This window comes from Phacochoerus africanus, chromosome 11 (assembly GCF_016906955.1).
Source record: "Phacochoerus africanus isolate WHEZ1 chromosome 11, ROS_Pafr_v1, whole genome shotgun sequence".
Lineage (NCBI taxonomy): Eukaryota > Metazoa > Chordata > Mammalia > Artiodactyla > Suidae > Phacochoerus > Phacochoerus africanus.
In genome coordinates this window covers 25617020-25631342 of record NC_062554.1, presented here as the reverse complement: position 1 = coordinate 25631342, position 14323 = coordinate 25617020, and the positions used below count along the sequence as shown (strand labels likewise).

General features: G+C 45.8%; 1 protein-coding gene across 2 annotated transcripts in view; it reads left to right on the top strand.

Moving 5' to 3' along the window:
• SMCO4 (single-pass membrane protein with coiled-coil domains 4) overlaps positions 1-1011 on the top strand; it is a 63335-nt gene extending 62324 nt beyond the window's left edge. For both annotated transcript variants that reach the window (XM_047752630.1, XM_047752629.1), the window contains one exon: positions 259-1011. In XM_047752630.1, coding sequence (XP_047608586.1) covers positions 344-523 — 180 coding nt within the window. In that variant the 5' untranslated portion in view covers positions 259-343 and the 3' untranslated portion in view covers positions 524-1011. The remainder of the gene's footprint in view (positions 1-258) is intronic.
• The last annotated feature ends 13312 nt before the right edge of the window (positions 1012-14323 follow it).

Here is a 14323-nt window from a genome sequence, read left to right as displayed (position 1 = left end):
GAGGCCCGCCTCGGCCCGCCAGTTACCTGTGCCCCGCACACCTGCTGAAGCGCTGACAGCGGTGGAGCCCGGGCTGTGCCCGGCTTGTCCCGGCCGCCTGCCTCGAAGCGGGGCTGACCTCGGCTGCGTGACCTCTGCTGTTCCTAACTGCTGCTCTGCGAATTTGCACGGGTTCTTCCCGGCTTAGCATTTGCCTTGAATTTTGCGATTCCCGTCTCCTCTCACTCTGTTCCTTCCTGATCAGCGTTCTCTCCACAGGAGGTCCTGCGCCTTGACCACACGAGCGTGGCCCTTCCTCCAGACCCCCGCTCCGGACGCGCCCACCTAGCGTCTCCCAGGAACCATGCGGCAGCTCAAGGGGAAGCCCAAGAAGGAGACGTCCAAGGACAAGAAGGAGCGGAAGCAGGCCATGCAGGAGGCCCGGCAGCAGATCACCACCGTGGTGCTGCCCACGCTGGCCGTGGTCGTGGTCCTGATCGTGGTGTTTGTGTACGTGGCCACGCGCCCCACCATCACCGAGTGAGGGCCCGTCCCGAGGGAGCAGGCTCGGGAGGGGAGAGCAGAAGAATGGCCTTCATCCGCTGCGATTTTCCTGATGCCGAGCTCTGAGCAGGAGCCCCCGTCTCCTCTGGTCTGTGACTTGATTAAAGGTTCTCCACTTTTCTCGGGAGGGAATAGGAAACGTTTTATCAGTGAACGTGCCATACACCTTATGGTCCACTTCATGTGCCTTTCAGACTTCAAAGCCGTGTGTGTGTGTGTGTGTGTGTGTGTGTGTTTCTCGCCTGCAATCGATGTGTAGCCCCACCTGGTGAGAGGAGGCGTCTCTGGGTCACGGATCAGTTGGAATCAGTGCTCACCCCATCCCCGTTGTTTTGAACATGACTTTCCTACACGTGTTCACAATTTCCAAAGGGACTGTGTTTCTTCTCTGTGCTTCATGTGATTTGAAATATGTCGACTCAAAAGTGAAATATTTATTTTTTGAATAAAGGAGATGATAGCCTTAAATTGGATGTTTATCTTGTTTTGCCAGGAGGTGGCCTTGCTCTGTCCGGGGAGCCCCACCCCCGCCGGGCAGTGTCCCTCTTACCCTCCGTCCCCTGGACATTCTCCACCCCGCTCCACTCCCTGCTGGGAGTCACTTCTGGTGGTAAAATTGTGCTATTTAACTAGTTCTTTTTAAGATTGATAGAATCTTGAGAGGCCCCGAAAGGGCATTCATTGATCTGTTTTAGCAAAATAAGGTTCTAATTGGAATGTGACCGCAAGTGCCTTTTATACTAGTTAGCAAACGGCAAACACGGACATGGTCCTGGAGGTAAAGGTCGGACTTGGTTCTGTTCCTTCTGGAAGGGTGCAAACTGGCGACGGTCCAGCTGAGTTGTGATGCAGGTTGGCTGTGCTGGAGGGTCGCTCCGTTGTACTGAGGGTGTCATGAGCCATCCCGGTAGCTGGTTGGAGCAGCCCCTTTTTGGGAGTCAGATTTGTGCTGACCATTCTGCAGGTATCTCTTCCCAGCATTGCTCGTTATGGGGAGATTTGTAGGGAGAAAAGCACTTGTCTAATCTTGGTGCCTGCGTGACTCACTCACTGATTGCAAAGGTGCCTTCTGGGGACTCGGGGCTCCCAGAGTGGGTCTGGGAAGACGAAGCAGCTGTTGGAAGGAAGGACGCCAGCTGAAATTCGGGTGCTGGCCTGGGCAGGGCTGACCGAGCTCCATGGGTCCGAGGGAGCCCTGTGGGGCCTCACGCTCACCCCAGTGCCTGTGGCCCTGGAAGCAGCTTTGCTAACCCGTGGAGCGAATGCAGAGGCTGCCAGCATCACGTGCCCCTCGGGTTTCTGTTGTCCTCTCCCTCGTTTGCTTCTCGGAGGGGACTCCTGCTTGTGGGTCCAGGAGAGCCTGGAATTTGCTGCCCCAAGGACGACTCATTCAGGGCAGGAGGGAAGAGGGGCTTTTACGCCCTCCTGCTGCTCACGGTGGCCTCAGGGTTCTGCCCGCCTGCCGCTAGAGTGGCCACGTGAGGCCCGTGCATGGACAGCCTGTCCACTCCAGCAGGAAGACCCAGGCTGGGCTGTGTCGTGGCCTGGTCTGTGTTCAGTCCCCAGCCTGCCACTCAGAGCTGTGCATTCCCTAAACCCACGCGGCTCAGTTTCCCATCTGCAATAAGAGGTCAGGGTGCTTGAGAGAAGTGGGCCTCTGGCGGAAACTGGACTCTTAGAGCAAACCTGGGTTTTTATGCAGGTTTTGCTGCCAGAACCCCTCTGAGTCCATGTGGTCACGTGAAAGTGGAGGTTATCTTGCCTCATCGGATTGTCGGGAGGCATCAGTTGAAATAGAATATTTGTGAAACCAAGTCTAGTACCTGAGACATAGTGGGTCTCTATAATAATTCATAGCGTTTTACATGTATATGTGTCGTATAGGTAATGTCTACACGAATACGTTATTTTACATGTGGTAACGTGTTGCTTTCTCATACAGCCTTAGGAGGTAGGTACCATTACTGCTCCATTTTACAGATAAGGAGACTGAGGTAGGCCAGGGGACTTGTCAGTGTCATACAACAGTCAGTGGAGGAGCCCAGGATTGTTTATTTTTATGCTCGTGGCAGGGGACATGCACAAAAATAGAAGAGTAATGTAACATCCCCCCTGAGCCCCTTGACTCGCTTCAGCAAACCCCAGCGTATGTCCACTCTCTTCCGTCTCTACTGACCCCACCCCCAGACTCCCTCGTGGACACGCACACATTGGGTTATTTGCAGCATAACAGAAGATGGGATTGAAACCCAGGCAGTCTGGCTCCAGAGTCCACCATCTTTGTAGGAAGATCTCTTCCCTCTTAATAAACACTGATTTCCTGCTCCCCCCACTCTCCCAGCCCGAGGTAACCTTTCCTGCCAGGTGTGTGAACAGCCCTCACCTGCCCAAGTTGCCGTGAACAGCCTTAGATGCCATCTTCGGACCCGCAGGCCGTGATTCCGCTCTACCACCCAGGTCTGACACCCCACTCCGTCTCTCACCCCCAGCGTGATCGAGGAGAAATACCTGTCCCGGGGGCTCCTTAGCGAGCATCTCAGTGTTCGTGCTTAGGATGCTGTGGATGTGCTGTCAGAAGAGCGAGCACTTTGGGAAGCAAAGGTAGACGTGAATCCTAACCCAGGACCTCAGTCAGGGCCCATGACCTGAGCTGCAGTTTCATTTACTATGTAGAGGCTGTTGGGAGGATACATTGAAATAGAGAAAGGGCCCGTCACTGTGCCGAGAACATTGTAGATGCTCAGTTAATAGCCATTTCCCTTCTCTTCTGCGCGTTCAACCCTCACAGGACATGCGTGAAGCTCGGCCTCACTGGGCGCCCCCTTGCCAGACAGACACCACCCCTCACACTGGCTAATAGAGCCTTGAGCTGCTTCTGGCTCTTATTTTCACCCACTGTTTCCCTCTTTGTTGTCTGTCGGGAGGCCTGGTGGGGTTGAACTGGATTTTCAGGTGAAGGCAATTACCAGGCAGGCTTGGTGACAGCAGGCTGAGAATGGACTTTGAAGTTAACACAGCTTTGATGAGAGCCACCTCCTGGAGGAACGAGATGCCAATTTATTGTGGACTTGCTGGGTGGAATTGAACAATTCTCAGGGTAAATGGCATTCTCGTGTGGGGGCACTGGGTTGTGATTGGAGGCACCAGCTCCCAAATGATGCCCAGTTATTCAGTGGCTTCAAGGCAAAACCAAGTGATTTATTAGGAGGTGCACAGAAAGTCATGCCGGGGTTCTGCAGTAGGAACTGAGGCTCTTGGCTTTCAGAGTCCTCCTCTCTGAGCCTACCGTTTCTCCAAGAGCAAATTCCAAAGGAGGTATTAGGTTAGAGACAGGAATAGAAACCATTGTTGTTGGTTTGAAAGGTGTCACTTGATGTGTTTGAAGAAAATCATACCAAGATGTCTGTGTGTGTGTAGCTGCTGGGTTTTCATTGCTTCCCGTTCGGTTCACAACCGAGCAGCACACGCCCATCTGTCCTTCCTGCATCCTCCGTGGGGTACCCGGAAGGAGACCCGCAGCCAGACCCGGCCGTAAGCTGAAGACGGGAACACCTGCCTCGGGGTTGTTTAGGAAGATTAAAGAGACGGTTGACCTTCCCTTTTCCCCAAAAGGATCTCACATCATGATTTACTTGCTAGAGGTAGGAAAAGAAAGAAATCTCTGGAAATCAGGGCTCTTAGATTTCATTTTAGATGTCTGCCATCACCTATGTGTGTGTGTGTGTGTGTATTTGTGTGTGTATGTGCACAGACATGTGTTTCCTTTTTTTTTTGTCTTTTTGCCATTTCTTGGGCTGCTCCCGCGTCATATGGAGGTTCCCAGGCTAGGGGTCCAGTCGGAGCTGTAGCTGCCAGCCTATGCCAGAGCCACAGCAACGCGGGATCCGAGCGGCGTCTGCGACCTACACCACAGCTCACGGCAACGCCGGATCCTTAACCCACTGAGCAAGGGCAGGGACCGAACCTGCAACCTCGTGGTTCCTAGTCGGATTCGTCAACCACTGTGCCACAACGGGAACGACATGTGTTTCCTTTAGAGCTCTGCATTGAAAGAGTCCCACATGGTCTGTCATCTGAAGATGTCTGCCTTACTTGGAATACAATTTCAGGAACCACGTCTAGTTCTCTGTGCTGCAATATTTGCCACAGACTTGCTTAAGCATTAAAAATGAGATACAGGAGCTTTGGCTTAAGGAAATACAGGCGTGGCTTCCTCTTGATCCTTCCAGAATATCTCTACTAGCATTGGGATAGGGTTTGCACGCCCTCTGGCGTCCTTTCTCACCTGCCCCCATGCTTCTAAGACCAGGGAGGAGCAATTGCGCACCTAAGCTTCACCTCACACTATCAGGCTTCAGTTTTCCTCAGGGGTCTCTGTGTAGCGCCGTGGCCAGGCTGTCCTCCTGGCTTGAGTATGTTCTCATTTCAAGGCACATGTTTCTGACTTCAGTGTACTTCCCTGGGTCATGTGTGTTATCTCCCCACCTGGTGGTTCAGGGGAAAGGAGCCCGTCTTTTCAAAGAGCTTGAAGTCCCTTGAGCTGTTGAGTAATAACTTCATGAAGGTAGGACCAGAGCTAGCTTGGGCTGCTCTGTGATGCTGCGGTGAAGGGCTTCTCTCCTCCCCTTGTTCATTCCCTGTTGCTGTAGGAAGGTTGTCTGCCTTTGAACCCTCCCAGGAAGGCGACTTCTCCAACCTGTGACTGTTCCTTTTCCGACGGAAACAAAGCACAGCTGGCCACACAGATCACTGCAGCTCTTTCAGGAAGCTTTGGGGAATGAGGCTCGACTCCCAAGGCATCAACCCGCTTGGATTGGAATAAATTAAGCCCATTAGGAACTCCTCCTGCAAGCCCCCCTCCACCCTGAGACACCTCTGCTCTCCTGCATGACTGGCTCATTGAAAGTCTTCCCATCTGTTTCATCCCCCCAGATTCTCCAGAGACATTGAAATTCCCTGCCTCACAGAATCCTCCCAGCTGGAGTTTGAAAAAATGTTAGACATGTCTACCAAAGATATTTAAGGCAAAAGTATACTAAAGATTGAAAATTTTTAAATGGGAAAAAGATAGTTCAGGCAGATTGAACAAAAGCCACAGCAGCAATTTTAACATTAGCTGTTATAAGATGGATGTGCCATTGGGGCGAAGGGTGACATATACTAGTAATAATGAATGATATTATGATCATGGATATGTATGTTGCGAACAATTCAACCTCAGAATATATAAAGCAAGTGTCTATTGACAGACTAGAAAGAGATCAACAGTTTTAGCTGAAGATTTAGTTGAAAGATATACCTTTTAGAAATAGACCAAAAGGCAAAAAATGCAAAGATATAGACTTGAATTATAAAATTAACAAACTGGGAGTTCCCATCGTGGCTCAGTGGTTAATGAATCTGACTAGGAACCATGAGGTTGTGGGTTCAATCCCTGGCTTTGTTCAGTGGGTTAAGGATCTGGCGTTGCCGTGAGCTGTGGTGTAGTTCACAGGTGAGGCTCGGATCTGGCGTTACTGTGGCTCTGGCGTAGGCCGGCAGCTACAGCTCCAATTCAACCCCTAGCCTGGAAACCTCATAGGCCATGGGAGCAGCCCAAGAAATGGCAAAAAAAAAGACAAAAATAAATAAATAAAATTAACAAACTTGATTTTGTAGATATAGATCTTTTCACTCAACAGAGAATAAACTTTTATCTTTTGGCTGTCCCCATGGCACGTGAAAGTTCCCAGGCCAGCGACTGAACTTGAGGCACAGCAGCGACCCAAGCCACTTCAGTGACAATGCCAGATTCTTCACCTGCTGCACCACCAGGGAACTCCTAAGAGTAAACCTTTTTTAAGAGCACACATTGGACAAAAATAAAAATTAGCTTCAAAATTGATGAAAAAGATAAAAACATAGATATAAGATATACAGGGTTTCACACGAGGTGGAACACAAAACTACACAAGGTACTTCAACGTCAAATTGCTAAAAACCCAAAATAAATTGTATTGGGGTAGAAATTAGACCTCATCCTTCTGTACTTTAGCATTTAGCACTAGAAGAGCAACGCTGACCAAATTCTCAGAAGGAAAAAGCCCAACCCAAGACCTTTTACAATATTTTTCCTTTGTATATTATTCATTTAATAAATATATAGTGCAGCTATGTGCCAGCTACTGTTCTTGGCATTGGCAGTACATCCGTGAGCAAAACAGACACACGCTCCTGTGTCGTCTGCGTTCCAGGGAGGGCAAACTGCCACTCACATTTGAGTGTAATACAGCGATGTTCATAAACACGGGGAAATTAAGGAATGGATGGCTTATGAGCAGTTTATGAAGAAGCTGCAGGAGGCTAAAGCTCCAGTGATAAATGGGGAAATCACAGCAAAAGAATTTACTGGAGGATGAAGACGGGATCCCCTGGGAAACTGCGGTTACAAAAATGCTGTAACGGAAGCTGAGAGTAAGAGAAGGTAAGAGGTGGCATAAGTATTCTGATTTCTTACTCTCTTATTATTAGGGGTGAAAATGTTCTCAATACACTTTCAAGGTAAGTACTGAAAGAATAAATAGAAATAATCAGTTAATTTAGTGGATGGGCGAGTATGGGTGAGTACTGTTTTGTTGTCATTTTTATATATGGTATCAGCAGATAGAAGCTAAAGAAGAGGATTCATGTATAAGGGAACCATTGAAAGGTAAGATGACAATTTTTTTGAATGGACAGAATGCATACACAAGCAAAGGAAACAAGTCATATACTAGAAGTTATTTTGTATTTAAATTTTTTTTTTTTTGGTCTTTTTGCCATTTCCTGGGCCGCTCCCGTGGCATATGGAGGTTCCCAGGCTAGGGGTCCAATCGGAGCTGGAGCCACCAGCCTACACCAGAGCCACAGCAACGCGGGATCTGAGCCGCGTCTGCAACCTACACCACAGCTCATGGCAACGCCGGATCCCTAACCCACTGAGCAAGACCAGGGACCGAACCCGCAATCTCATGGTTCCTAGTCGGATTCGTTAACCACTGCGCCACGACGGGAACTCCTATTTAAAAAAAGTTTAAGTATAGTTGATTAAATGTGCTAATTTCTGCTGCATAGCAGAGTGAGTTGGTTTTATACTCACACACATACACACACACACACACACACATTTTTTGAAAATAATCTCTTCCACTATGGTTTATTGAATATATTGTATATGGTTCCCTGTACTATGCAGTAGGACTTGTTGTTGATCCATTCTCTGTATAATAGCTAACTTCAACCTCCCACTCCATCCCTTCTCCAACACCCTCCCCCTTGGCAACTCCAAGTCTGTTCTTCTGTATCCATGTGTCTATTTTTGTTTTGTAAATAGGTTCATTTGTGTCATATTTTAGATTCCACATGTAAGTGATAATCATATGGCATAAGTCCTTCTCTTTCTGACTTACTTAGTGTAATAATCTCTAGTTGCATCCATGTTGCTAAGAATGGCATTATTTCATTCTTTTTTATGGCTGAGTAATATTCCATTGAATATTCTCTCCATTCAACTGTTGATATTTAGGTTGTTTCCATGTCTTGGCTATTGTGAAGAGTGCTGCTATGAATATAAAGGAGCATGTATCTTTTTAGTTTTGTCTGAATATACGCCCACGAATGGGATTGCTGCATCACATTTAGTTTCTCTATTTAGTTTCCTGAGGAACCTCCATACTGTTCTCCATAGTGGTTGTACCCATTTACATTCCCACCAACAGTGTGGGAAGGTTCCTTTTTCTCTGCACCCTCTCCAGCATTTGTTATTTGTAGGCTTTTTGATGATGGCCATTCTGACTGGTGTGAGGTGGTACCTCACTGCAGTTTTGACTTGCTGTGCTTAGAAGTTATTTTAAAGCACTGATGGAAATAGAAAGTGTAATGTAAAATATAATAGAAACAAGACCCAACAGCTGTCGTGTCTGTCCAGTGTAAATGGTTCAGATACACTGGAAGAAAAAGGCTCAAATTGTATCATAAGGAAAACCCAAGTATACACTATATAAAAAAGAGACATCTTAAAGTGATTCAGCACAGTCGAAAGTAAAAGGATGGGGAGTTCCCTTATGGTGCAGGGGGTTAAGGAACCGTTGTCCCTGCTGTAGTTTGACCTCTGGCCTAGGAACTTCCACATGCCGTGGGCACGGCAAAAAGGAAGGAAAGTAAAAAGATGGGCAGAAGGTCTGTCAGTGATACATGTGGAAAATAAGATCAAGGAGTGCTGAGAGGCACATGCACAGCTTCAAATACTTATTGTCTCTAAACCTGAAAAGATGACATTGTCAGGGAAACAGAAGGGAAGCAGTGTTCAGAACCTCACTGTGAAAGCTGAATGGGAGCAGAAAGCAGAGAAAAAGGACGCATGATAATAAAGAGTATAATTCATGAAATCTAAGATTATGAATATGTGTAACCTGATCACATTTTTCTTCACAAAAGTGAGAGGAACTACAGAGGGTGAGAGAAGCATATTAGTAAACGGAGACTTGCGTTCATCATTTTCAGCCCATGATGGAGCCAGTTTGTAAAAGATAAGAGTTTTGCAGACCCGAACAACATAATAAAATAGGTCTGACTAGCATATACCTATCAAATTTTGTCCCTAAAAACAGGCAAGGCCTTTTCAAGTTCCAGAGACATTTACAAAAATGGTTCCATATTTAGTTGATGTTTGTCTGCTTCCTCTGAATGATGAGCTCTGTGACATGAGAAGGGAACTTGTCTTGTTAACCATATTTCCCCAGGAACTAACAGAGGTGGACCAATATTTTTGAAAAAGTGAAAGAAATAATGCACACGCACAAAAAAAAACAAATGGGCAGGAAGCCGCAGGGTGGGGCAGGGGGGCACAATTTTATTATTTGAATGTTCATTATTTCAACAGAAACAAAGGTATTTCTGTTCAAATAATAAACGAATGTGGAGTTCCCGTTGTGGCTTAGCAGGTTGAGAGCCTGACACAGTCTCTGTGAGCATGTGGGTTTGATCCCAGCCTTGTTCGTGGGTTAAGGTTAAGGTGGCCTGGATCCGGCGTCGCTGTGGTTGTGGCCTAGGCCGGCAGCTGCAGTTGCAATTGGACCGCTAGCCCAGGAACTGCCATATGCTGCAGGTGTGGCCTTAAAAAATACACCAAACCATTTTACCTGTCACCTTGGCAAAATTTAACATGCTCTAAATCCTTGCTGTCTGCATAAATGGACACCTAGGTACTGTGTCAACTCTGCAAAATGTCAAGCGGAACAGATAACACAAACGGTTTTTTCCAGTTCCTGATTCTCTCATGGCAACGGCTGAGATGAGCCATGACCTTGAGGAGATGTACTCCCTGTGTTAGGCCACGTCCTAACGCTACTTTTATTTCAGTGGGTGGCGAGGCCACCGGCAGGGTGACATATGGTGCTGATAGGCCCAAGCTGAGGTCGACACACTGCAAACAGGCCCCAGGACGTCTGCTTCGCTGTTTGTGCCCAGCACGGTAAGTTCACCTCGCTCAGCTCCCACCCTGGGCTGGCATTTCGTCTACAGCTGATGCGTGAATTTGCTACGTGGAACTCAGACCACATTTTCACATAGCAATGAAGGTGCATGTCCAGACTACCCCAAAAAAACTATTTGAGTTATTGAATCTTCGAGCTTGAAAGGTCTGTGGAAATTACTGGTTGAACCTCCTGCTTTCTTCTGTAGCATCCTGATGGATTCTGATCAAGTATCTTGGATTAGGAGAGCCTATGGCTGGGGGAGATGGGCCCCCAGGGCTGGTAGGAACAAAGCAAAATAAGAAGCAAAAGAGAGGATTTTGAAGATCCTGCTTCGGAATCCTGCCTCCTTCAAGTTGGGCTTCCTCCTGGTCTAACCACCTCCAGTAATAAGATATAATCTCAGCTACATCCAGAGGGATCGTTGGAGTCCATGTGCTTGCAGTAACCACGGGGTTGGAGGACAAGAATGGTGACAAATCCAGGTCATCTTAAACCCTTACGACCCCTTAGTTCCTCGTGTGTTGGCTCAGACTGTGATTATTTAAATAAAGACCTCTGGTTAATGATGGCAACTCAAACACATGCTCCCTCCTGATGATAAAACAGCAGTGAAGGAAAAAACTAAATTCCCAGGATTAAGTGAAAACGAGCAGCCCATTTTCCACGTCCAGCCCCACAAAGAAGCAAGGAGGATCGTCAACCTTCCGACAGAAGAGTGAAGTATCTACTCCGGGTATTTTACTAGACACAGGAGAAAAGACCTAAGGATACCCATGTTACAGAAGAAGCGATCTATTTGGACGAGGCTTCAGGGGAGTCCTGGGTTAGTAAGTGCCACCAAGCCTCATCCAAGGGCAGAGAGCTTTGTAGGGCCCTGCCCTTAAACGCGATCAGACAGCCAAGGATCTCAAATGCAGTTTTTACAAGAAAGTGAAGTAAGTCAGAGGAAGACAAATAAATACCATATGATATCACTTATATGTGACATCTAATAAAAATGATATAAAAGAACTTATTTACAAAACAGAAACGAACATTTCAAAACCAGTCTTCTGGTTACTGTAGGTGACGCCATTGGGTGGCTGGAAGAACTGGGAGGGTGGGAATAACACGGACACACTGCTGTATAAAGTAAACGAGGACTGCGAACCTGCTGGATGGTACAGGAAAACCTACTCAACAGCTTGTAGTGATTTACATGAGAAAAAAGACTGGATATATTTATGTATGTGACGAGTCACTTTGCAGTACACCTGAAACGAATACAATGTAAATCAACTATACTCCCGTAAAAGTAAATTTCAAAAAATAAAAGAGGCCAAAATAAACAGTTACGAAGCAACGCGAAGGAAACAGAGACCCCACCAAATGACCGGATAATGATTACTGTATTAGATCAAAGCTTTCCTAATATGAATGTGAATATAAATGCTTTAAATATGTTAATTTTTTGTGCTGCCCAGGGGACAAAACAGATGATACGTGGAAAGACTGAGAAAGTTAAACCCAGTCTATGCAATTCAAACAGAAACTCCTGTTCAAAGAACAATTATATTTACATGGCCCACCACAGAGTTGAATAAAACAAACACCAGCTTCCAAGATACAGTGAAAATCCACAATGTCGGAAAATAAAGGGAGAAGATGTGCTTGCAGTGCGTGTGTGAGAGTGATGGCAACGAGAGAACCAGGGTTTTGAAAGATTCCAAATCCAGAGGAATCAAGTTTGCTTTGGGAGTGGGCACTTGCCACCTAGAAAACCACCGCAGCAATGACAGGAACTAATGACTGAAAACACATTTTAAGACCACTGATTGTGGTCTATAAAGTTTTAGCCTCTAAAATGCCATTGAATAAACATGTAGTGTTTCTTTTTGTTTGCATTAAGCTCTATAAACTACTAGAGCCTGTGGGCCAAATTCTGCCTGCCACCTGTTTTCGAACAGATGGAGAGCTAAGAATAGTTATATTTAAAAAAATTAAACTTTTGAGATAATTGTAGATTCAAATGCAGCTGTGAACAGTAATACAGGGAACCGTGTACCGGCGACCTACCTCTCCCCAGTGTTAACTTCTGCAGACCTTTTCCAGTGACCTAGTACAACCCAGCTGTTGACATGGGCACCGTCAAGATACGGAACAGAGCATCAAGCGCCAAAAGGACGCGCTGTCCCCCTTTTATAGCCACACCCACTTCCTCTCGCCCCGCTCGCTCCATTGTCCCACGGCAACCGCTCACCTGCTCCTCTCCATGTCTATGACTTTGCCATTTCCAGAAAGTTATATAACAAAATGTAGCCTTTTAGGATTGACTTTTTTTGCTCAGTATAGAGTTCTGTCGGCTTTATATGATAGGAATCAATTGTGGTTTTGGTTTTTTTGCTGAGTGGTTATTTCACGGTATGAAGGTACCCTGTCCTCCCCACCCCCTGCCTTTTAAAACTATTCACCTGTTGGACATCTGTGTTTCCAGTTTGGGGTGGTGATGAATAAGGCTGCTGTGAACATTCATGTATAGCTTTTGGTGTGTGAACGTAAGTCTTTACTTCTCTGGGATAAATGCCAAGGAGTGCAATTGCTGGGTCATGTGGCAGCTGCCAAACTTTTCTGGAGCCGAGGTACCATTTTCCACTCCTACCAGCAGTGTGATCCAATTTCTCTGGGTTCTTGCCAGCATTTCGGGTTGTCACTCTTTTGCATTTTTAGCTATTCTGATAGATCTGTAATGTTATCTTACTATGGTTTTAATTTGCATTTCCCTGATGACTAATCATATTGAACATTTTTTATGTGCTTATTTGCAACCCGTATATTCTCTTCAGTGAAATATGTCTTTGTATCTCTTACCCGTATTCTGATTGGATTATTTATTTCTTTATTTTTGTACTTAGGTTTTGAGAGACTGGTCTATTTTCCAGAAGTTAGTTCTTTTTCAGTTTATGGTTTGCAAGTATTTTCTCTTGCTAGCTTTTTTCATTTCCTTAACAGAGCCTTTAGCAGAGCAAAAGTTAATTTTGATGACATCCAGTTTATCAATTTTCCCTTGTATGGAATGAGCTTTTCCTTTATAGCTAAGAACACTTTGCCTAGCCTGAGGGCTCATAGCTTTTGTCCTATGTTTTTGTTCTGAACATTTTATAAAGTCCATGCTCCATTTTTAAAATTTTTTTATTGATTTGGGGGGGTGGGGTGTCTGTGGCATGCAGTGGCTTGATGTGGGATTTCAGTTCCCAGACCAGAGGTTGAACCTGGGCTCAGAGTGAAAGCACTGACTCCTAACCACTAGACCACCAGGAAACTCCCCATACTCCATTTTTGTGTAATTTTAAAATTACCAATAAAAGTTAATTCTTGTATAAAGCATGACAAATCCTCTTCGTTTTCTTTTACCCGAGAATGTCTTGACTCCCTCTTCGTGCCTGAGGGATTGTTTTCACTATGTATAGAATTCCAGGTTCTTTTCTTTCAGCACCTGACAATACCCGGCTGTTTACTTCTGGTCTCCATGGTTTCTGATTAGCAATCTGCTTTAATTAAAATTGTTTTCTCTTTACAGGTGAGGTGTTGCTGTTTCTCTTGCTACTTCCAACTTGTTTTGTTTTGACGTTTTCAGTTTTCAGAAGTCTGACTGCAATTCAGGCTTCCCCCACTATCCCAAAGTAGGGCATGCCTACGAAAGCTTTTGTAAGCCAAAATGGTATAAAGCAAAGAGGCAGTTCTTTTTTTCATAGGAGTGAAAGTTTTCTTCAGATTTATTTGTTAGTGAAAACAGGTACTAATGTAGGTCTTTGATAGAAATGAAGTAGTTTAAAGCAAAGTTTTGCAAAGAGACCTGTACGTCACAATGAAGATTTCCTTGGGTCTCCTCAGCCTCTTGGGGATTTTTCAGGCATTTCTTTGAGTACTTTTTCAGTCCTGTCCTTTCTGCCCTCTCCTTCCAAAACACCAATGACACAAGTGTTCCTGAGATTCTGTTGATTGTAATTTTCATCCTCCTTTCTCTCTGTTGTTCAGATTGGGTAATTTCTGTTGTTCACTGATTTTTTTCTCCCGTCTCCTCCATGTTGCCCGAGCCCCTCCACTGAATTTCTATTTGATATTGTATTTTTTCAGTTCTAAGATGGCCATTTGGTTTTACTTTACATCTGCTATTTCTTTGCTGAAACTTTCTGTATTTTCATTTTCCTCCGTTATGTTTCTGGCTGCTTGCTGAATAGTTTTTTTGTTTGCTTTTGTCCTTTTAGGGCCGTGTGGCATACGGGCTAGGGGCTGAATTGGAGCCATAG